The following is a 24437-nucleotide window of genomic DNA, read 5'->3' on the forward strand; positions in this document are numbered from 1 at the left end:
GATTGGACCCTTTGGTGGGCTGGTTTTTGCCCCCAGGCTGCATGTTTGACACCCCTTAGTTGTTTAGACAGTCTCATTCCCTTCATTTAAATGTCAGCTTCTCTGTGGTTTAAGCATAAGCTATGACTTAGTGTTCTTTTCTCTGCCTCTTCTTCCACAAGATTTCACCATTATCTCAAAAGCAGGCAAATGAAGGAGTGCTAAGCGCTGCTGATGTGTGCCTATATCACTCTCAACAGCATAGCCAGCCTACTCCCTGTCGTTCACTTCAGTGCATTTCTCCTGGTGTTTCTTTTCACTGAACACCCTGCACCTGGAAACATCGGATGAGCCTTAACAGACGCTCAGACCCTCACATCTTCAAGGCATGGTGTGGTCAAAGTCCAACCCGGTGTCCCACTGACCCGGCCCACCTCTGAGCATCTGTTCCAGGCCTTTCCTCATACCTCCCAACGGGTTTTCATCCCTTTATCCACACATGAGATCAGAATTCCAGATCAGGATTAGGGTTAGTATCAGGATCACTGGTAGTAGATATCTACTGAAGCATATCTCTGCATCTTGACTTCTCCTCTCATGCTTTGCTGGTCCACCAAAAGATGTTTTTATCTTGTGTTCTCCTTCTACCCTCTCCTGGAGATGAGTGACACATCAGAGATAGCTTTCAACTAATCCAATCCTTTATGCTCTGTGAAACTAAGTTGCGAGCCTGTAGCCCTTTCACACATTATTTGTTGTCGTTTGAAATCATACTTAATGTCATGCTCGACGTCAGATGGGAGCTCTGTGCCTTTTTACATTTCACTCAGTCAGTGATGTGCCTCTAAGAAACAGAAGAAAGTTGAACATCAAAGTAAGACAGGAATTCTCCCACTTGAACTGTTGGGTATTGTTGGAATTGCTCCAGGAAATACTTGATGAATGCATTGGCAGTCCGCCTTTCACACTCATTGTTTTTGGTTGGAGGGTTTTTAAAAGCTTTATCCTGCACAAAACTGGACTCAAGATATTAGGCTAAAGGCTATGTTGCACTAAACTTGCCCTTGCATCTGTCTTTCTGCCATCCATAACCATTTCATGAACTAACTTCCCTCTTTTCTCATTTGTCTTTTCTGTCATTAAAGTTAATATTCATGTTGCATGGATGTGCACTAATCTTTCCACCAGGTGGTGCTGGTGAATTGATGATCTCAGACAGAAACTCAAGTGATGTTGCGACCATGAGTGTGTATGTGGAAGGGGGATCTGCCCCCAGAGCTTTACCTGACCTCCCATTCCCCTCTGTTGCACACACACCTTGTCAGCAGGTTGGGCCTTATCTCTCTCTGACTGAAATGAGCCATTGAGCACACACTTGACCTTGTCATTATCTTGTACCTGGCTTTGTTTCCACTCTCCTTTCTCCCTTTTGTGTGTTTCCTGACTTTCCCTTTCCACACTATTTGAACAAAGATAAGAACAGAGTCTGTTTACACCCAGATCCCTCCCCCAATCACATACACACTCACACACACCCTCTCTTCTCTCTTTCTCTCTCCTTTGTTTATGAAAGAAGCCTTGTGTTTATTACAAAGAATAGACCTGACCATGACCTTCTGTCGTTGTTTGAGGTGTACTAGTCAACACTAGCAAGACACACTGAAGTTTTCTTTTTCTAAGTTGCGATAAAGACGCACAATCAAACCTTTTTAACTTAAGTACAAAGCATATTTAATGCGGTACAAGAATGCACTTCCTGTTAAACATTATACATACAATGAACTTGAGTAAGTCTATAAAGAAAGGCAGGAAGATCAGGATCAGTGGGACAAATAATTAGCTAAGTGCTGTACACCTTGAAGGGAACACAACACTTTCAATAATGTAGGTAATCACATCATTGTTAAAATGTCAGATGGAATGCAATGAGTTCAGGTCAAAATTCCACAATCTTGTAGTAAAATGAATTTTTCCTCGTGCACTAGTTTAATATATTGTGCAGCAGACACAGCTCCTAAATTTTGTTGCATTACATTTTTTAACAGCACCCTTCTGACATGCAATAAATGAAGGAAAACTGTGGTGGTGTTTAAGGAGCTCATAACCAAGGGATGTGGCTCAGTTTCAAAGTCGCTTTTGGAATTACAATACGCATATGCTACCCATAAAGCAAGCCTCAATATATCTGTCCATCAAAAGTTCACTGACAGCAAGAGAGGAGATGGTGCTCTCCTTTGATTCTAATGCTAAGAGCATAATTTATGTAAGATGTTTGAATGGCTTTTTGAGTAAGAATAGATTAAAGGAAGTTTCATGTCTGAGGAGCCAAAAAAGTGCCTGCAAAGCAGTGTTTTAAAACTCCTGGGGCTGCAAGAGGGTTGATGAACAGGGCGGGTGCAAATGGTGATTAGCTCAAGCCATTTATTGCACTAACAAAACAGAGTGCCAATCATGGCTATCCCTTGAGTTTTCATCTCTTTTCTGTAAATATGAAAGACCTTGTCCCGACAGTGACTTCAAACATGGCAGCATCAGGCCCCATACCAGGCCATGGCATCTCCCTGAGCTCTTCCCCTTCGCACATCAAACCCCAGCTGACAAAAGAAGCTCTAGGTGGCATAATGAGACGCATCGCCTCTTTCAAGTATATGTGAAGTGTGACACTCTGTCTTCTCGTGCTTTGTGTTGACACTGCAGCCTGCGGTGCGTGAGGAGTTGACCGGACAGTCCAGACATCCCCCCGTTCTTTGGACACTAGCCTCCAAGGGCAGCATCAAAGCCTTGCAAGTTCCGTAGGTCAAGGGTCAGCACTATGTACACACACAAATGCCACAAAGGAAGACGAAGGCAGTTTTGCAGATTATCATAGTCCCTTCCTTAAGATGTTTTATTGTTTCTTTTGTATCCAGAGGAGGACCTGAAAACGCTGTGAGATAACTCAATCTTCGCCGGGCAGGGAAACAGTAAAGCACATTTTGGGTGAAGTTTCATACACATGTGTACCCCGTCCGAGAAGAGAAATTAGAAGGCATGCTCCTGCCTTGTGACTGACTCTGGTATTTTTGGAGGTGATGAGAGCCATTATCAGTGGATTAACACAAACTAAGATGGTGGGGCCTCACAGTGTTGGAACATATCTGCCTCGCCTGTATCCCATGTATTACCCTTGTCCACTCGCCAGCAGATAAAATCCCTCTGAGAGTCGGAAGCTATGCAACCACGCGCTGCACCTCTCATGTGACCATAATGCCAGAGCCAAAAGCAAAAAGAAAGTTCAGTGGACTGCAGGAGGCCTAGCTGTGATCCAGGCCATGAACAGCATTTTACTAAAAGAGAAGAAACCTGGGCTTTGAATCCTCTAGAGGCACATAAAGTAGCATTCAACATGTCACAAGACAGCCAAAAAAAAAAAAAAAAAAAAGGACTGGTTTCTGCTCCCTGGAAGCACCCTCACAACAGTGGTATTCATTTTCATCCACCATTCCTCCCAATTTGAGGCATAATACAATTGGACAGGTGGATTGATAATCTAATATGGCTTAGTTTTTTTTATCCTATTCCTCTTAGTTTTCAAATAGTTTACTTGGAGCCCAAGGGTGTGAGCCATCCTGTTTTCTATGGCCGCCGAATTACCTCAGAGCGCGCAGTGCCTAGCTCACTGCCAGAGAGAGAGGCGAGTATTGTTTTCATGACAGAGATCAATGGGTGGGTGAATGTGCTTTAATTCTGCAGGAGCTCCTCTCCCAGGCTAATAAATGCAAGCCTCCCTGCTGACTGGGCTGTCGTGCTGAGCCCAGCGGGGGTCAGCCTTTTTGTGTTCCTGTGCCCAAATTATGGAACCATCAATACGCTCCCTGGAACCAGTCAATAGAAGCCCGCTTTGTGGCTGAGGGGAGACCAACTTCAAGGCTGATCAAAAAAAAAAAAAAAAAAAAAAACCCTAAGCTCTGACACATTTACCAAATAAGATCAGGATCAGACTTTGTAGACATGTTATACATTAAAAAAAAAAAAAAATCTAATTCACTGGTTTTATTTGTGCAACAAATACTGGGTGTGTCTCACCTACAGGGATGCATCTGGCCAAACCTGTTTTTGGACATTTTGTTAGTAATTATTTACATGTTGCAAATTATGTTTCATTGTGAGGCAGGCAGTTCATGGTACAAGTGCAGAAATACCACAGTGTAATGCACATTATGAGTCAATAAAGATGGATTGCTATATATTTTCCAAAAATGTAAGTCTAAGATTTAAAGGTTTCCTGATTTTCTGTCAATGACATCTGTTTATATATGGACATGACCCTGCTTTTGAGGATTTCTGGAACATATTTCTACAAAACATTACATTTCTGTTGCCTGAACCTGAGGTTGTGACACACTTTCTTTTGACAACACATAGGCGATGAAAACTGTTGTCATGCATGAGTGTGTTTCCATACTGCCGTACTGCTGCTTGTAGAATCAAGTGAATTATTAAGTATCCAGCTTCAAAAAGCTTGTAAAACTCTGTCCTCCTCAAAATCTGAAACTTTTTTCTTCCCTTCTTCTTCCCTTCTCCCCTTTTCTCTCCTTCTTTTATTTTTGTTGGCTTCTCAAACATCAAGTTGTCTCCGGATTTTCAAACGGGTTGAAAAATAAGAGTTTCCCCAGCTTGCAAGCGCATTCAAAGGGCGCGTTCTTCAGATGTGCCACCTTGCAGCGTGGTGGTGGCTGTGCAGGAACAGGATCATTCAGATATGCTAATGGATCAGCGGGGTAGCTCCAAGCGCGGCTTACCCCGCTTTAAAAGACAGCTGCCTTCTCCCTTTCTTTTCATGCCCTACTCTCAGCCTGCCTCTCTCTTTCCCACTCTACATTGATAGCAGGTTGAAATTTAATAACCATTAAATTTCTACTAATTAGACAGATAGAGCAATTAGCCGGGTGCATGTAATTCCAGGTTGTGAAATATGTCGGACAAAGAGAGTTCAGAGGATGAGTTTGGGCAGTCGTTGAATGCAGCTGAGGTTAGAGTCTGCGCAGTGTAATGATATCATGCTCAATGCAGAGAGCTGCAGATAATAGAGCCAGTGCCCACTAGCCCTCCCCTTGGTAAAGTGGCCCTCTGTGTCAGTGGCTGTGTATGAGCCGTTGGCTCTGTCACTGAAGCCCCAGTCCCACACTCTCCTGGGCTATCTATTCTCTCCAGCCAGAGTCATGCTGCGCAGGAATCCTGGGTGATTGGGTTTCTTTCAGGGGCCTTATAGTCAGTCATAAATCGGAGGGGATCCTGCCCGGCCCCTCGCTCTCGCCCCTAACTCTGGCTCCAGCTGGCAGGGGACGATTGTTGGAGAGCCGAGGTCATTGCAGGGTCGCTCTCTGTGGTGCTTCTTAACTCTCCTTGCCTATTTTTTTCTACCCCTCCTCTCTACTATGTCCCCCCTTTTTTCTCTGTCTCCCGGCTGAGGTTGCTAGGGCTTGGTATTTGCTTTTTAAGACCATGTTGTAATTACAGAGGAACTCTACTCCCCTTGCCGCCTCTGGCTCCCTCGTCTCTTTTTTTTTTTATCACTGCTGATTGGTGGTAAGAAGCTATGCCCCCCACAACAGGCCTTTGTGCTGCTTCTTCCCTGGGCACACACAGAACTGATTCATTCACATCTTCTAACCTTTACAGAAGTAGAAGAAGACCACCGAGGCCTCCTCACACCATCACAGACAAACCAGAAGTGTTGAGATGGGAGTTAGCTATAGGGAGGAAATGGGTGCCGAATCTCATAGCATTCATATGAGCAAACAACAGCAGTTGCAAAACATGCAACATGTGGAAAAACAGGTATTATTTGTGGACATAGCCTTGTCACAGTTATAGCTTGCTGTTATGCTTGTTGATATAACTATATTAAAATAGCTTTATGTATGCAAATCTACAGTTTGCTGCACTCACAGACTCAACACTGACAATATAAATGTAAAAAATGTCCAAAAAAAAAAAACAGGTTACAATTTTTTCCAATGCAGGCCTTTAGCTGCTGCAAGAAGGAAAAGTCTGTTTGCTGTTTTAGCAGAATTACAGCAGAGAGATCAGACACAGCCCTCAAAAGCCTTTCTGTGGGATTGCACCCCTCTGCCAACATCTGGGACCATAAACTAAGATCAAAAAGTGACAGTGAAAACAATACCGCAATGACAACAAACAATCATGCCATTGAACAATAAGTGGAGGCGGAGCCCCCTCCAACCACGGTTTGGCCAATGGGGGGGGGGTCATGCATTTTCAAAGAGAGCAATCATTCAGCTATCTGGCTGTTTTAGCACTGTTTTTTTTTTGTCTCAAATTGAATTTCATTTGTATCGGAACACAACCACACTGTAGGTGCAAACTGCTGGACAATGTGCAAAGTCACATACTGTGACATTTGCTGCAGCTGCTGCTCTAACTATGTTGGCACAGAGGCTTGAGATGCAGCAGCTAATCATACGTATGATATACATATAACCCATTAAAACATAATCTGGAACTAAATGATTATATCCCCATCACAAATCCTTTAAAGTGAGCAAAACATTTGATGCTATGCAGAGGCTTGTATTTCCCCTAAGACACTTCAAAGGAAACTGAACCAAAATATCACAAAAATGTGTACAGTGTGCAGCACCATAGAAGCACAGCTTGTCTTTCATGTGTATGGAAAAGTGCCACAAACTAAGGATTGTTTTCTACAGAATAGGATATAGGCTCGGGCTTGGAAGAGTCATTGTTCTATTTCAGTTTGCTTGAATCTCCTCTGTTGCACACTGGCTCGTTGCTTCACCGTTCTGACTTCTGACAAACAGCATCTGCACCAGGGACTCCACTTCCTCCCATGAGGCAGATGGGAACAAACCCAGTGTAATCGCTTCAAATAAACAGGATGCCATTAATTGTTTGCCCCATCAATTGAAGTATGTCCCTTGGTATTCAATGAGAACTTGATTAATCATTTTAATGGTCTGACTTATTGAGTGCCAATAAAGGGAGATGAGTTATTTGGCAAAGAACAAATCACCGGTTGCAGCCCACATTACTCTGCAGAGGCCAGGCTTATTCACAACTATGAGCGGCTTATCCGTGTACAATATTTCTCTTCAATGTCTGAACATGTCTGCTGTGTAAAATTATAAAAGAAAATGCATGTGGGTTGCAAACTGTAATTTTATCTTCATACTATGTTAGTCATTATATCCACAAAGGACTGTAAAGCACTAAGGAATGATATTTGTAGAAAACAGATATCGCTAACACAAATCAGACGCTGACATTGTGCCAAATGTCAACAGAGGTAAACAAACACCTCCAGACAGCAGAGCAAACAATTATTACAGACAGAGCAAACAGAGGGAGTCTTTGCTGAACTGAGGACTTCCTCTGAATGTCGCGGGGCCCGTCTGTATTGACATCGTCAGAGCGGCGAGTTAACAGCCCAGCCGTGGCCAGATCACAAGGACTGTGATGGCTGGATGAAAAGGCTTCACCAAAAGGTGCTAATGGAAACATCCTGAACCTGAAACACCAGGCTCTCTGTCAAAACCACTGAGGGAAAGGATGTGAGACAGCAGAGAAGAAACACACACTGAAACCTAGAGAAGCTACAGTTGTTTGTCCAGAAAGAGAGGGTCATGGTGGCGACAGCATGTCCTGTTGTTGATGGTGATAGGGAGAGGATAGGGAACAAGGGTGTCAGTCATCACAAGGGAGATGAGCTGAACATCAGGTGGGAAAGCAGTGTAGGGGTGGGGGGGTGGGGGGGCAACAACTTTGTGTCATCTCCCGAAGGACAGGGTGCTAGCCAAGCTGGTGTTGTCTTTCACTCCTGCTGACCTGTTTGAACCACAGTGGGCCGTCCTCTGTCCCCCTGTTTAGACAGCTAACAGTCTGTTCGCTCTGAACCCAGACTATCAACAGCACTTGACACTCAAGATGGCACTTAAGACTTAGAAGTTTTGTTTACCCTCCCGTTGGTCTTACTCTCAGGTGAATGAAGGCATAGATCTTCTGAAACATCCCAACATCTGTAGCAGAGATGAAACGGAATAATTACTGGATTCAGCATGAAAAAGAATCCTGTCCCCATTGTGAGTCTGAAAATGATAATTGGAGAATGTATTCCATTAGGTAACAACATGAAGAGCAATTAAAAGGCAACAACCTAATAGGCATGTTAAGTTCTACTTATGCTTCACACAAATTATAGAGGTGGAAAACTTGCCTTTATTCTCCAGCTTTATTACTTAATTTCAGGAAAATTGCAAAAATGAGATGACAACATGAGTTTCTATCAGTTCAAAACATGTTTGAAGCAAAAAATAAATATATTTATGGAGCAATTCTGAACATGAACATAACTCAGAATTTCAGGCATTTATCCAATGCAGTAGCACAAATGTACAATACATATGTATATTTGTGATAAGTAAGGATATGTTAAACAAAATAGGTGTCAAACTTCGCTACAAGTAAAAATGCATTCAACTGTAAGCTATGACAACATACACAATCCTAAGGGTTTGAACCTGCCACACCAGTCAACAGCTATCCTTAGTCATTTATTTTGTTTGCTTTTCTAAAAGGCACCATGTGCTGCTTGTACTTATGTGTGTACATGGAGTTTGTGTTTCTTCTGTGCTTTGAGCTGGTTGTTTTTGGATAGTGGTGGACTCTTTTTCATGGTAGAGAAAGAGAAAACACTCAGTTCTAAGTATTAATGTCACCCAGAGTTGGAGTTTTGAAAATTTTGAGTCCACTCTACAGAAATCAGCCTATAGGTTATTATTATTATTATTATTATTATTATTATTATTATTATTATTATTATTACAGGTACATCACAATTCATTCACACATGGAAAATAAAGCAATTAATACGTGTAAAATTCTTCACATACTTTACATACCATACCTTTAAATCATTACCTTGTTATCAGAGCTACTGTTCTAAAAAAGTTTTAAAATATTACACTGAATCCCTGCTCTATATCAACATCTTTTTCTTAGCCCTTTATTGGGCAAGTGACTATTTTTGGTAATTTCCGCATACATAACAAGACAATGACAGCAACAGTTACAGTGAGGACAGTGAGTCAACAATCTCAGGTCCAATGTGGTCTACAGGGTCTGTAAGGTCCACCTCTGCATGAACAGTGAGTGTTCCTGCTTTGTTAGGTACCATGAAGTAATGGTACTAATGTAAGGAATGATGTTCAAAGGGAGAATGTGGATGTGGACAGGGGTCTGGATCAGCACTTATATTGTTGGAATGTTCTAAAAGTGATGTTCTAATGTTCTAAAATACATGTTCCTTTCACCTTACATGTGTTTTTGCTGTATTTTTGTATTTACTTCTTGTGTTTTTTATTTATTTATTTTTGCCACTTATGGGTAAGCAACCTAATATGGTAACTTCATTGACGCTGATTTTCTACATGACAATAAAAAATTTTAAAGATTTAACAAACGTAATAAAGCCTTGTTATATCCTCTTATAACACAAAAAGCTTGAAATTTTGAATTATGGAGTATTTCTATGAGCGCCCTATGAAGGGTTAACAGAGAGACTACAGTGGTGTTGAAAACAGAAACTATGAAGCAAAATGGAGTGTGTTATAGGTGGAAATGCACACATTTTTCCATGTGTATAGTCAGAGGAATAACAGCTACTTCCCATAAATACCCACACATGTTTTGGAGATAAATAACAACAAGGATGTATGAAACTTGCATGTCAAGAAGCTCAGCATAACTCCTGACTGTCATGATGATGCTTTTTTTTTTTTTTTTTAGACAGTTTTGGATGTCACAGGTTCCACATTGGATCACTCAGGAGGCACTGACGCTCTGATGTGAGAAGGAAAATCACTTGGTATTAAGTTTGATTTTAGTGTCTGGGACACCTCTTGAACACCACATGTGTAAAGTCACACAGCCGCTGCACTTGCTTGAGAGCAAAGAGACAGAGGGGGGAAAAAAACCAAAAAAAAAAAATAAAGCCCATGGGCACATTCCATAACTGGGTTACCAACAGATGTCTGTGACAAGGGTTTAAATTTAAAGATAAATTCTAGAAGATAGTTTCCCTGCTTCTATCATTTATTATTTTCTTTGAACAATTATAGTGCATTCCAGACAGTAGTGTATACTTACTACATTTTTCTTTGTCATTTATCAGTTACAATTCAGTCTTCCAAAATTATATATTTTTTTTTTTCTTTACTCAGACTAGACATAACCCAGCAAGAGCAAAAGTTTTTATCCTGCCGTCATAGGGTGATTCCTCCTTTAAAAATGGACCACAATCTGTATCACGCAGTACGTCTGTGTTCTGTGGAGGAAGAATGACAGGTTATTTAGTGCTGTTTTGATATTCGAGCCTGAGGAATGCCTACAGATACACTGATCCCTCTGTCTGAGGAGGAAGCTTCATAGATGAGGTAAGACTGCTTACAGCTATGAAACAATATCTGAAACAGATTAAAAGACATTTTCCTCAGCTTGATTCATGTTCCTTTCAGCTCGACCAGGTGTTACAACTCACAACAGAAAGGTGAAGGAAGAAAGATGTGCAAATGCTTTTGCATGTATTTGGTTGCTGCAGAAAATAAAAGCAAGCTCATTTTTGTCAGTGTCTAACACCTCCTGTGTCGACTGACAGACATTTTGGATTTTTTTTTTTTTTACCAGCTTTCCAACATCTTTGCTACATTGTTCTTCTGTAGATATAGACTGATGTGCAAGACTGGGTAAAGATCTAACATGAGAAGAATTACATCAGAAAGAGAAGCACTTTTGGTCTGCGATGTCTGCAGACACTGATTGTTCCAGCTTGTCTTCATACCTGTTCAGGTTTCACTGCAAGGCTTGTCAATCCCTCCCAGGACTTCAAACACAGCGGTGAATCCCTCACCTGCACCTGCACCTTCACTCATCCCTTCACACCTTGCCTACAACCTGCAGCGCAAGTAGAGTGACGGCAAATTACCTGTAATTACCTAGATTTGAGCACAACATAACAAAGACATTTTGTTTGCTGTTGTGTTATTACTGGAACATCACATTCAAGAAAGTTCTCTCTAATTAAAGCTGACATATTTCCAATGTGCAGTTATCTGCTGTGCAGCACAGAGAAAACTTCATCTGTGGCTTCTTCTTTGTACCACCACAGCACATAAAAGCAAATAAACACAGCCAGAGAAACGTCTGTGAAAGTCGCTCTTCACTGTTCTTGCTAATGTATGTAACTTCAGAGAGACAGACTCCACGTGTGATTCCATAAAAAAAGAGACTCATGCACCGGATGAGAGGACAATGACAAAACTTGGCTGTAGACATTACTTCTATCCAGAGAATCACTGCTAATAAAAGCCCAGGACAATGCTGTTCCCATGCTCGTTCTTCATGCCACTCTCATGCTATCATTATTCTTCCCCGTCTCAATGCAAAGTGAAAACAGATTTGGACTGCAATGAAAAGTTCCCCATTCACTTAGATCTCAACCACTCTGTGAAATCCGTTTATTCCTGATCATTATGACAGCGTTTTTCTGTCTGTATCGATAGTCATTTCCTTTCTCCCTGCAGCAGCCTTAGAGTCTCCAATGCTGGCGCTGAGCACAGCACAGCCAGCACAGTCCCACGGAGTGCAAGCAAAGGAGGAAATCAATAGAGAAAATATCGCTGCAGGCTCACACATTTTTATCTTGCTTTGAACGAGTCAGCTTTAATTTTGCTTTGATCTCAATTTGCTGCTTTTGGGATAGCTTGGCTGCACATTGAACTAGGAGGAATAAGCTTCCACCAGGGCTTTCTTACAAAAGACCATTTCAACTGAGGCCTTTATTTTGCCTATATGCCTCTATGTCCATTACTGGTTTACAAGGAATAAAGATGGACGGAATCAAAACAAATAATACTGTCGGACATAGACACAGTGGTGCACATATCATGCAGACAGTGCTCCAACTGCACTTTATCTATTCTAGTCAGGGAGGATTTACGACCAAGCAGAGCAAATGTTGGACAATGTTAGCGAGGGGCCAGAATAAAGAGATCCTTAGTGTTGCTGTCAGAAGCGTCTCGGTGTTGTTGTGGGGTAACAGGTTGACATGATGCACAGCTGGCGTTGTTCTCACTGCTCTGCCAACCACACCACCCTCACCCCACATCATTAGAGCTGACACACCAAAGGGATGGTGATATTATACTATCACCTAAGGTCTGCAAGAGATGTCTGCCCTTCCCTCATCCTTTTCCAAACCAGTGCAGTCTTAGGAAGGGTGTATTTTGGGAATTTGTTTCTCTTTTATAAAGCAGAGACAAAAGGGAAGGATAAATGACCGGGCAGAGAAAAGACCAGCGCCTTGCTGGGGAGAAAGGGAAGGGTCTAATCTAATTTGGTTAGAGGAGGATGTGTATGTGTGTGTTGTGTGGGTGCATGCACACGTGTATGACTGCACACAAATGCATGTGTGTGTGCACATGCACTGCTGCTCTGCACAGTGTGAGGGGACTGTGGGAATGGGACAGGAGGGCTGCACTATTGAATGGAGTCTCCAGAGCCAGAAGCAGTGGGGAGCCTCCCCAGACGCGTTGATTCCAGGCCGGCCACTCAAAGGAGGATTAGACCAGAGAAGGCCTTCCTGATTAGCAATTCACACTCAAGTGCCCCCACAAGGACCTCGGGTAATAATATCACCATCAGCGTCCTTCACCAACACAGGCAATAAAATGTTTACCCCCCTTTTTGACTTTTTTCCTCCCCCTTCATCTATAAAGCCTGCTAATCACTCTTGTACTTTTAGGAACTTTGGAGAAGTCAAGCAACAAATATCTCCACTGAGCATGACGTGACTTTCTACGACAAAAATGCATTTTGCAAGCAGTTGACTGTAACTGTTTTGGCTCATTGCTTTCATCTCAAGCTGCTGAACTCCAAAATCCGCCTTTCTACTCCTCCACTCCTTCCTCCCTTCCTCTGCTCGTTGCTGTTAAACGACCACCACATGAAAGAGTATGATGTAAGAACACCCCACTAAACTAATATTGCTGTTTCAAAGCCGCTTCAACCCAGATGTTATAGCAGTGTTTATGGCAGATTGGCTGACTGCTTCTCAGCCATATAAAGGTCCACCATCCTTATAATTATACTAATCTACTTTATAAACACTTAGAAGCTTACAATAACTCAGTGATGTCCTCTTATCAACCACAATACACAATGAATGAGGTCAGAGGGTTAACCTTCAACAGCCGGGACTATATTCATACAAACAGCAGCATGAGAGGCTGAAACAAAACAGATTTTAATGAAGCAAAGTGAAAAGGAGCATGAAACAAATTAGTCCTCATTAATAAGTTACTTTATTGAACTATTTAAACCATACCAGCAAAGAATACTGCAGGCTTTGATGTTGACAGGCCTCTTCAATTATTAATTTCTTGATTCATATGCATTTCCTCAAAATGTCTGACCCTTTACTAAAACTGGTGCTCGTATTAAAGCTCCAGCATTTCAAACAGGACAGAAAAATACTGTGCTTTAAACAAAATTGCCAGAAAAGTTAGAAAGGTCCCCCAAAATTCAGACAGGATGGTTGAACATTCCAATAAACATGCTGAGTTTTATTGTCCAGTTGGATAGTGTTTACTACTGGTGTTATCTTCTCTTCACCTTTCTAAATTCTCGGCAGAAACCTCTTCATGAGTGGCAATAACAGAGAAAATAACAGATTATGTTGATAAATAGGATCATCCCGAGCAAAACGCTGAATGTGTGCGATCAGGAGGGAGAACAGGATCCTCGGACAATGTGCAGGGCATGCGGACAAATAGTCTCACCTCCAACTGAGTGTGTTGTTTCTTCTCATTGTGCCCTCTCAAAGAGAAGAGGAGGGCCTTGGTTAAGAAGATTATAGTCCTACCCCACCCGTACGTTTAATCAACATGCCCTTTCAACGCCGGCAACAATGCCAAACATGTCTAAAACGTCACCCATCTCTCCCATAGCATACCTCACATGTTGGAACAGCATGCAAGTCATATAAATGCAGCAATTAAGAGAAATACGATTTCTCCTTGTGATACAAAGTTGGTATAACTAGATCTTGTTTCATCATGAAATGTCTGATCTGATGACGTGAGTTTGAGAAATATCATAGCCACGATGGAATATTTGATACCTATCTAATTTCAGACTACGCAAACAAAAAATGTATTAGCTTCAACTCAATTTTACTGATCAAAATTCCCTAAAGAACCCAAGGAGCTTTGCTTCCTCGCCCTTCATTTCTTTCATCCATGGTTAAATATGTAAATAAAATGTCTAAAGTCATTCTTCAAAGGGGAACAAAAGAAAAAAGGGGGCTGAGGGAAAAGACAGCCATAAAATTCCTCCGATTCTCCATAACATTAGCCAGAGGGGGGCCAGCTTCCAGCCAGAGCCTAGCAGCAGGGGAGCGAGCTCGCTCCATAGAATCACACATCTCAAATCCCACACACAAAAAAATAAAATATCTTTTCAGCTTCAGCCATCAAAGGGCCCCCCCTTTCACTTTATTAGTTACAGAATTATCTCACAGTTTCTGATTTCTCAGAGATGGAGCTGCGCTGCTTTCTTCATCTCCCTGTTGTGGTTGCAAAGATGAGATAAACTTGCTGTGTGTGTGTGTGTGTGTGTGTGTGTGTGTGTGTGTGTGTGTGTGTGTGTGTGTGTGTGTGTGTGTGTGTGTGTGTGTGTGCGTGAGAGAGAGAGAGGAGAAGAGAAGAGAAGAGAAGAGAAGAGAAGAGAAGAGAAGAGAAGAGAAGAGAAGAGAAGAGAAGAGAAGAGAAGAATGAGCAATAGGAGGGGTTTGTATATATATATATATATATATATATATATATATATATATATATATATATATATAAAACGCTGATATAAAAAAAAAATCATAAAAGAGACAGTAGTAACTGCTAAGGCTACAGATGCTAAAGACTGAACAGGCCTGATTCCTTCTCTTTTCTTGTCTATTTCAAAGAGATATCATCATGACCAGCAAAACAATCATGAAAGGAAGGGAGACAGGAGCAGGAACAGAACAAAGACCATGAATTACAACAAACCAGCAGACTGTGTCTTCTTATTAGAATGTGTGACAATATTATCATGTCAGTTTCATTACACCAAAGACAACGATAAAAAGGGCAGATATTTGCTTTAAAATATGCCAGACAAGGTTTCCTCAAAGCTGGATGATTAGTAAATGAGAGAGCAGATCTACCCTGACCCTGGGAATGCATTGATTTTTATTCCTCTTCACATTAAAGCTGTCATCTCTTTTTGTTCTGCTTCTACACATCAGTTCTATAATAAAAGTGTAGTGAAGGGGGGGGGCAGAGTAGGCATGTCAGCTGTTGTCCTTGTCTTTGTGAGGGGTCAGAATATATATATATATATATATATAATGCCTGCTGCTACTGCATCTGGGCTTTTAGGATGGTTTAGACATCGTTTTGAGTTTGTCCCTGCATTGATGTTTGGGGAAAAAATGGCATTGGGGAGCATCTTACGAGAAACAGTTAAACGGCAATTAAATGCATTTTTTAAGAGAAGTGATGAAGACCAGGGTGGTTTAAGCTCAGACCGAACCTCTTTAAGCATTAACAGCTGGATGAGTGAAATCTGAGCAGCACATGTGCCGCATAGGAGGAGGGTGTTGTGTTTATACGTGCATTCATACCCTATATTTATGCTCATGCTCCACACACTGAGCACTAACAGCTGAAATGCCACCAGTAAGATATGCTGTGCTAAACCATTTAGGCACGCCAGTACCAGGTTTCTCATCTTGCCTGGACACATTTCTGAAATATTTCTTTAAGCACTTTAGTCACTCTAGTAAAATTGTACTAAAAGCACTCCTGTTTACTTGTGATCAGTATTTTACCCTTGATGGAGACCATGGGTGAGCTGAAGTATAAATCTTGAGCCACAAACTTTTTACAAGGTAATGTGAGTGAGGTCTGGGAGATTTCACACACAAAAAAAGACCTTGTAACTTGTTCTTTTCTTGGCTTCTTATGCCATCCTGCTTCCCCACACAATAGTTCTTACCATCCACAACCAACATGTGCCAGTATAGATTGTTTAGACCTCTGTATTGATAAGCTGTATTCCTTTATATGTAATTACACTTTGTCTCTGCATGGGTCTGACCTGCTTTTTAACTTGCTTCAGTTTAACGAGGCAATAAAAGCTCATCCATCCATTCATTTTCTAAACCACTTATCCTGTTAAAGGTCACAGGGGCCTGGAGCCTAACCTTTGATGAAACAGGAAGCACACTGGACAGTTTGTGCATTGTATCCCACAGGTAAAACACATTAAAAACAAAATAGAAAATACACAGGCCAAAAGTGAAGATCCAAACTGCAGAAAAACTGTAAATGTTAAAGTCTGCGATAACAAAACTAATCAAATTTACATCATTTGTCACCAAAGAAACACTACACATTGCATAGAGATTTTACATGAGAACATTATCAGATATATTGTATGGAAATCTTTATGTTCAAAATCCATGCATGTGTAGAAAGACCTACAATGAATCTTAATTTTAATAAGATTTAAAGAGAAAAGCACTTAATTAACAAGAGCCAGATTCACATTCACTTCAGATCAAACTTAGGAATAACAGAGTATAAATATAGTTACAGAAAAATATTATTGTTTTCTTCAATTTTTTTGTTCATTTTAATGCCTGGTACAACTAAAGGTGTATTTGTTAGGATCAAATATAATGATAACAATAAAAATAGCTTATAAGAGTTTAATTTCAGAGCTGATATCTACCCATTTTCCATGTTTTCTTGATAATAACCAAAATCACTTCAGTTCTTACATTAATAGCTATGACATTGTAGTGACAAAAACAGTGCTTTTAGGCATTCCATGTTTTCTTTTCTGTCTGTTTTAGTCACATGATACACACAGGAGTTAGTACTTGATTACATAACCATTGTTTTTGATGACTTTGATGGTCTTATAAATTTTTCCATGACTGTAGTAAAATAAAGGGTTAATTTTTGATGAATAAATGTCCATGAGTAGAAATATTTACTTTAAATTTACAACACGCATCACATTCTTTTCTAATATTACTCCCAATCCTAAAAGAGAACTTTATACTGTGAATTTTTTGTGTGCAAAATTCTGAAAGCAGTGATATTGTCCATATGATAACAGATTGGTGGGCATATGAATATCATTGTTAGATGGAATAAGTCCTTTATTTATTTATTTTTATTCAACTTTTATATCACCAAGTAGGTCAATTGAGAACCAGTTCTTATTTATAATGACAACCTGGCAAAGAGGCAACATAGAAGGCAGAGAAAGCCATAGAGTTGAGTGATAGGGCCACAAAAGGCCATTTTAAATTTTTTATCAATTTTAGCCATCTAAATGAACTTTAAAAAACACACAAAAGATGATTTATAAATACTCTCCTTTGCTAAAAATACATGACTCGAGAAATATATTAGCAAATAATATATTATATGAAGCAAATGGTATGTATTTGGAATTTTTATTGAGCTTGAAAAGACCCCAGAGGAACAATCTTCATTTTGTTATAAAGACTTTTTTCATGAATTTCATAAAGTAATCACTATATCAAATGCATACATCAGTTTATTCCCCAGCCCTAGCAACATCTGAATAACTGATATATAGATCTGAGCTCCAGCTGAGTAATAGAAAGATATCAACACAAAGGAAAAGGTTTTAGTTATTTTATGGATTATTTCTGTCACTGAAAAATACAGGAGAGGATTCCAAGGTCTTGGTGACTTTCAATACAACTTGGCAGAACATAAAGATCCAGTGCTTCTTCTTCTTCTTCTTCTTTTTTTTTTTTTTTTTTTTTTTTACAGAAGCTTTATAAAGAAAATTATTTTAGCAGCATCCTTACACTTTTTCTCTTGATAAGGTGTTTACTGTGGTGCATTGAAAACAGCCTATAAAACTGTTTGTTCCACAGATACAGACCAGTAACTTATAATTGTTGCATCTCATATCATGGTGTGTACTAACATATTCTTTGCAATTTAAGTGAATTTGGGAACGAAATAAAGTGTATTCAGCTGAAATAAAAAATGCAGTTACTTTTATCTTTTACTCAAACAAGCATATCTGTCTCAATTACATTCATGTGTAGACACAAATATGGTGTTCCAAAAGGTGGAAATCCTCACTAAAACACCATTCATGCATGTAATCCTTCTTATCTTCAACTTATCAGCACTGGCATGATAATGAAGGGTCTGGCTATATTTCAGGTTCTCTACTAAATCATTGTGGGTGATTCCACTGACTGACTAAGAAATGTCACTGGAGCTGCTGAATGTCTGCAGAACAGCTTCAGCTCTGTTTTGAAGTCCAAACATGTTGGGACAGGACTCAGTGAGCATTAGGGATAATGTGAAATTAGTTTTCAGACACTAATATCTGGCGTGTTCCTGTGTAAAGTTTTTTTTTGTGTTTTTTTGTTTTTTGTTTTTTTATGACCTTTTTTAGTTTATATGAAAAACATGCAAACTCAAAGCTTGTAAGTGTCCAAAAAGCATGAAAACACGTGAATTCTGACCAGAAAAAGAGAGTTTTCCTGTTTGTTTTTTTTTAATCATTATTTTATTTGCTTAGGTTATTGGAAAGATAAAATTAATTTACCTTAATTCTTAAAGGAAAGAAATAATGGTGGTAAGCACGCCCTGCAGTCATTGACTATGTAAAGACCTTAGTATTATCTGATCTTGGTGCGTCTGTGTGCCATATTGCGCAACATTTGTGCTTCTCCTAAAATGCATCTCCTCTTGTTGTATAGTCGAAGTTTGTGATTTAGCGCAAACAAACAGAGAGAAGGAAGTTTGCTGTGAGCCTTTGAAAACGCTGTAATGAACAAGCTGTTCCGCACGATTTGAAAATAATCCGCGTGTCAGTGTCATCTTTCTTATGCAAAGTAGCTGTCTTTGAAGGCGGATCTTTTGGCAGGTTAGACCGGGACTGAGGCTCCGACCAGCTCAGACTAAGGAGCGCAGCCACCAAACGCATCCACTGCTGCCCACGGGAGGAGCATGATCCTACAACACTGGGACACATCAACTGCTACCACTGCGGATATCTGGTGGATTTTATTCCAGTGGCTGAATAACTGCTTGTAAACAACCATCCCTTCAGCGCAAAAAACAGGAAAGGAGGAAAAAAAAAAAAAAAAACCTTTTGGCTCTTTTCCGCGCAACTTGAACGCGCAAAGACTGTAAGCGCATTGCTTCATACACTTTCGGAAAAGTGTCATGAAACGTGAGGACGGACAAATCTGCGGTTTGGACACGAGTGGGGAACAAATCGGAGCGCATAAATCCCCAAACCAGTTTACTCACATGGACTGAGATGCACGGTGCAGGACAGTGAAGTAGATCCGACTCCTCTGCCTCAAACTGAGAAAGCATGGACCTGAATGAGCTCCACTTCCACCGACAAAACCTTTCCGGACCATCGCGGGATTTCTGTTTTTACTAAAGTATCCAAACGCAAACGGAGAAACGATGGTCCTGTAAGAGATAGTTGTGTAAGTTTCCCCACATTGACCTTCTGCACAGACCCAGCCTGTTCCCACTGCAGACTCTACTTTTGCATTAGTCTACACAAACTTGTTCATTGTGGTTGAGATCATTTAGTCTAACCTTTATTTAACTCAAGAGGGGAGAATGTGTCCAGCTGCTAAACTGAGCCTCATCTCTGTGCTGCTGGCGGTGTGGAGCGGACGGGGTTCAACTATCAGCTCAATAGATCCAGACTGGTCAGGAGAAGGGAAATGTCAACACATCAGCATCCCCCAGTGTAAAGACATCGGCTACAACATGACTCGCATGCCAAATCTTATGGGCCATGATGACCAAAAAGAAGCAGCAATAAAGCTGCAGGAGTTTGCAACTCTGATACAGTTTGGATGTCACAGTCACCTTAAATTTTTTCTGTGCTCACTGTATGCTCCCATGTGCACAGAGCAAGTGTCAAACCCCATCCCTGCATGTAGAGTTATGTGTGAGCAGGTCAAGCTCAAGTGCTCGCCCATATTAGAACAGTTTAACTTCCCATGGCCTGACTCTCTGGACTGCTCCCGGCTGCCGACCAAAAATGACCCCAACAACCTCTGCATGGAGGCGCCCAACAACGGCTCTGATGAGCCTCCCAAAGTCTCTCACACCCAGCCTCCAGATTTCAGGCCACAGCGGCCTCTGAGTGGGCAGGATATGCACTTAAAGGACAGCAGCAGCAAACAGACATGCAGCAACCCTGGCAAATTCCACTATGTAGAGAAGAGCGAATCATGTGCCCCCAAGTGCTACCCCAAAGTGGATGTATATTGGAGTCAGGGAGACAAACAGTTCTCTCTGGTGTGGATAGCCATCTGGTCCATCCTGTGCTTTGTCTCCAGCGCCTTCACTGTGCTCACTTTCCTCATAGACCCACAGCGTTTCAAATACCCAGAGAGACCGATCATCTTCTTGTCTATGTCCTACTGTGTTTACTCTGTGGGCTACCTCATCCGACTTTTTGTCGGAGCTGATAGAATTGCCTGTGATCGAGACAATGGCGTCCAGTATATCATCCAGGAGGGTCTAGAGAGCACCGGCTGCACTATTGTGTTCCTCATCCTGTATTATTTTGGCATGGCCAGCTCCCTCTGGTGGGTTATCCTGACCCTCACATGGTTCCTAGCAGCTGGGAAGAAGTGGGGTCATGAGGCAATTGAGGCCAACAGCAGCTACTTTCACCTGGCGGCGTGGGCCATTCCGGCCGTGAAGACTATCATGATATTGGTGATGAGGAAGGTAGCTGGGGATGAGCTCACAGGCGTCTGCTATGTAGGCAGCATGGATGTCAAAGCTCTGACCGGCTTTGTGCTCATTCCACTCTCCTGCTACCTGATTATTGGCACTTCATTCCTGCTATCTGGCTTTGTAGCCCTATTCCATATTCGTAAGATTATGAAGACAGAAGGAGAGAATACAGACAAGCTGGAGAAGTTAATGGTACGCATCGGGGTCTTCTCCGTGCTCTACACCGTCCCCGCCACCTGCGTCATTGCCTGCTACTTCTATGAACGGCTCAACATGGACTACTGGCGCATCCTGGCAAAGGAGCAAAAATGTGTGGACAGCAGCGGGCCGGAGTCGGACGAGTGCATTATGAAGACATCCATCCCTGCTGTTGAGATCTTCATGGTGAAGATTTTCATGCTGCTGGTGGTGGGCATCACTAGTGGCATGTGGATCTGGACGTCAAAGACGCTGCAGTCATGGCAGAATGTGTTCAGCAGGAAGCTAAAGAAGAGGACACGGAGGAAGGCTGCCAGTGTGTTCACCAGCAGCAGGCCTTACATCAAACCTCACCCATCTCTCAAAGGGCACAGTACTAAGTATGAGCCTACACGGCCACCCCCCACATGTGTATAAGCTGGCTCTATCTGTATGAACCCAAATATACTTGTAAAGCTCTTAACCTAAACAAGACTTTTTAATCAGAGTACCATGAAAAAATAAGGTTCACGTTTTATTTATGCAAACTGCATTCAAGATAATGCAGCATGGGTTATTTTTTTGTATCTTGAGCCATCTCATGCAACAAGAGTTGCCTTTGTTTGAGAAAAAATCTGCTACTCCTGGATTCACTTATCCTATTGAGGGACTTGGTAGAGAAAAAAACTCTTATTGTTCTCAAGACAAAAAGAGTGGAATAAACCATTTGGATGTGCTATGGGGTTACTTGAATAATGTGCAATAGATGTTTTCCTTACAGGCAAAAAAGACACTTGTACTGTTAGTGACAGATTACAGACAATGAAAGGACCCCACAGACAATGGAGGCAAATGGTCAGAGAGATGAGTGCTGTGTTTGGAGGCTTTTTAATGGAAATTGAGGCAGTGTCATATATGTTTGAACTGGAGTGAGAGCAGCTGTTGAAAGCGCTCAAGACCTTATGAACTGCCCATTGTGAGGCAAATCCATGCCATAAATTAATCAAGCACTCATTATTGAAAAGTTATTTGTACGTGCAGTTGAGTTTTCCATTTTTCTTTGCTGTTTTATAGCACAAGGAAACGTTTGTATATATTTCTAAAACTTGAGATTTTATAGAAAATTAATAAAACGTTCTAGTTTTAAATGTTTTTTTAAGCCGGGGTTGTGTATTCTGACTGTGTTGTTTTCCATTCTGAATGTTGCTGTTTTGCAATCATAACACTCATACATGCTGATATACACAGATACGAAGTATCAGATGTTTTATTCATCGTAAAAATCATCACCTTTTTGTAGGATTGTGTTGCACAGTATGTTGGAGCCAAGGTTTGACAATGTCCTTATTCAAAATATCTTTTCAAAAATTAATGGGGAGAACATTGTTTATGTAATGAAAAGATCAGATCAGTTCCTATTATACAAACACATGCAGTACTCACTGTCTTGGTTGCTCTAAAACCTTTTACAGTGTTACATTTCTGTCAACCGCAGGACGCAGGAATAATGGTTTGTCTATTCCGGTTTGAAAGGTTCATAATGAAACAATGGGATATTTATGTCTGTCCTCTGTGGCTGCATCAAAAGCAACAAACAGCAAAAAAAATGACACAAAAGGCTTGTCTGTGACCTTCTGTCAGCTAATTATGAAGACTACAAAGTCATGTATGTGTGTCGTTTCAGAATTTGGTTTATTGTGTAAAATCAAATAGCTTTTCATTCAATAATTCTATACTTTTATGTCACAAAGCAAAGCAATTTATCCCTTAGAAACTATCAATATTTTAATCTCTGCTTTTATGTATTAACTGAAATTTATATGTGGCTTGAGAAGAAAATTCCATTTGAAATGTCCACAATTATATAAGAAGGTGCTTTAGTAAATATTAATTAAGATGAAATATTAAAATAGTAAATTTAAAAAAAAGTATCTGAAAGGGTTTAATTTTAATCAAATGAACAAAGTGTTAACTGCATTTTAGATCACTTGAGAATTAATTGTTTTATGTCTAACTGCTTATATACTAGGCTAAATAAGTCTTTGTATATTTTATTCACTTCTGCTGAAGTGAAGTCTTGTCTCTCTCTCCTCCCTCCAACTGAGTTGCATGTGTCACTGCGTATCAATGAAGGGGGTTATACAATAATCCAGCACTCATTCAGGACAGGATTAGACTGTTTGAAGGGTTTGACTTTGAAAAAAGGATAGCTGCAAACCAAAATACAGAATATCTGTCATCTCTTCTCTTCTTATCAGCAGGGCATAGTGACATTTCTAAAGACACATCTGGCTTGGATTTGAAGTAGTTACTTATTGACAGAAGCGTTTTTTTCTTAAGCATGAGCAAACTGAGTACATTGTGTGGTGTCCTGAAATGTTTGGTGTTAAATGATCCTTAAGCTGTCAACAGTTTTAAGGTACAGGCTCTGAGAACCACATGTCTAGTCTTGAATCTCAGCAACGGTAATTGACTTTTGTCCTCACACTGCTGTCGGAGTAACATGAAAACATGGATACAGTTATTACAGACTATTACATGCAAGTATGTCCACTGTTTTGTACAGCAGAGGACACCATTAAACAACAGTCACAAGTACACTGGCCATAAATTTACAATAAAACTCCTTATAAATGCAGGAAAAGGGCTGCAGTTTTGGAGTAAAAGGTATTTTCACCTTTGTCTGCCTCAGTTTCTAAGAGTTTAAACCTGTGGTAGACAGTCCTCTCTGGTCTAATAAAGTTTCAGAAGTGTAGTAATGCTTTATCCCCGAGGGCATTCAAGTTCCAGCGTCAACCCAACCCGTTTTAACAGTCAAAAGCACATGACTCACAACCTCTATGTGGCTGAATCAAAGTCAGGCAGTGTCTATTGATACTCTGAGTTGCGAAAAAGGTGTGAGTGCTTCTGAGAGCTTCAACAGAGGCCACCTGGATAACAGCCCCCGAGGTGTCTGGGAAGGCTGTAAATATAAATGACAGTTACCACCCCCCCTAGGGCTTCTTCAGCCAAGCAGGCTTCACTTCTCTTCTTCTCCTCTCTTCAAAGGGAAAAATCCTGCTCAGAGCAAGGGCAAAGTATTGGTAGTAAGAAAGGTTCTTTTGGAAATCACACTCAACTGTATGTATTGGCTGGTTTTATAGGTCTAAAAAGTATATGCTGTGTATAGATCTTATTTCATCAGATCACAGAATATATCGAGCCTGTAAATTTTCACGGCAGTGTCTCTCATCAGGGTTGAATCAGCCAAGCAGATCAGTGAATGTTGTTCCTTGTGATTTGTCCAAGTGGGAAATCCCAACACAACCATCTGACTCAGGTTGAGGTATCTCAGACACAGATATCACTAAACTCCACCAGAGACTATTGTCGTCACCTCACACT

General features: G+C 40.8%; 1 protein-coding gene across 1 annotated transcript; it reads left to right on the top strand.

Annotated features, from left to right (window-relative positions):
* The first annotated feature begins 18957 nt into the window (after positions 1-18957).
* fzd10 (frizzled class receptor 10) lies at positions 18958-22230 on the top strand. The gene has a single exon (XM_030142466.1). It carries the CDS (start codon positions 19740-19742, stop codon positions 21489-21491), a length of 1752 nt encoding a protein of 583 aa, XP_029998326.1. The 5' UTR covers positions 18958-19739; the 3' UTR covers positions 21492-22230.
* The last annotated feature ends 2207 nt before the right edge of the window (positions 22231-24437 follow it).

Source organism: Sphaeramia orbicularis, chromosome 9, assembly GCF_902148855.1.
Source record: "Sphaeramia orbicularis chromosome 9, fSphaOr1.1, whole genome shotgun sequence".
In the NCBI taxonomy this organism is placed as follows: domain Eukaryota; kingdom Metazoa; phylum Chordata; class Actinopteri; order Kurtiformes; family Apogonidae; genus Sphaeramia; species Sphaeramia orbicularis.

What these genes read in the sequence shown, in the direction of transcription:
- fzd10 (XM_030142466.1), top strand. Translation starts at nt 19,740, where the DNA reads ATGTGTCCAGCTGCTAAACTGAGCCTCATCTCTGTGCTGCTGGCGGTG.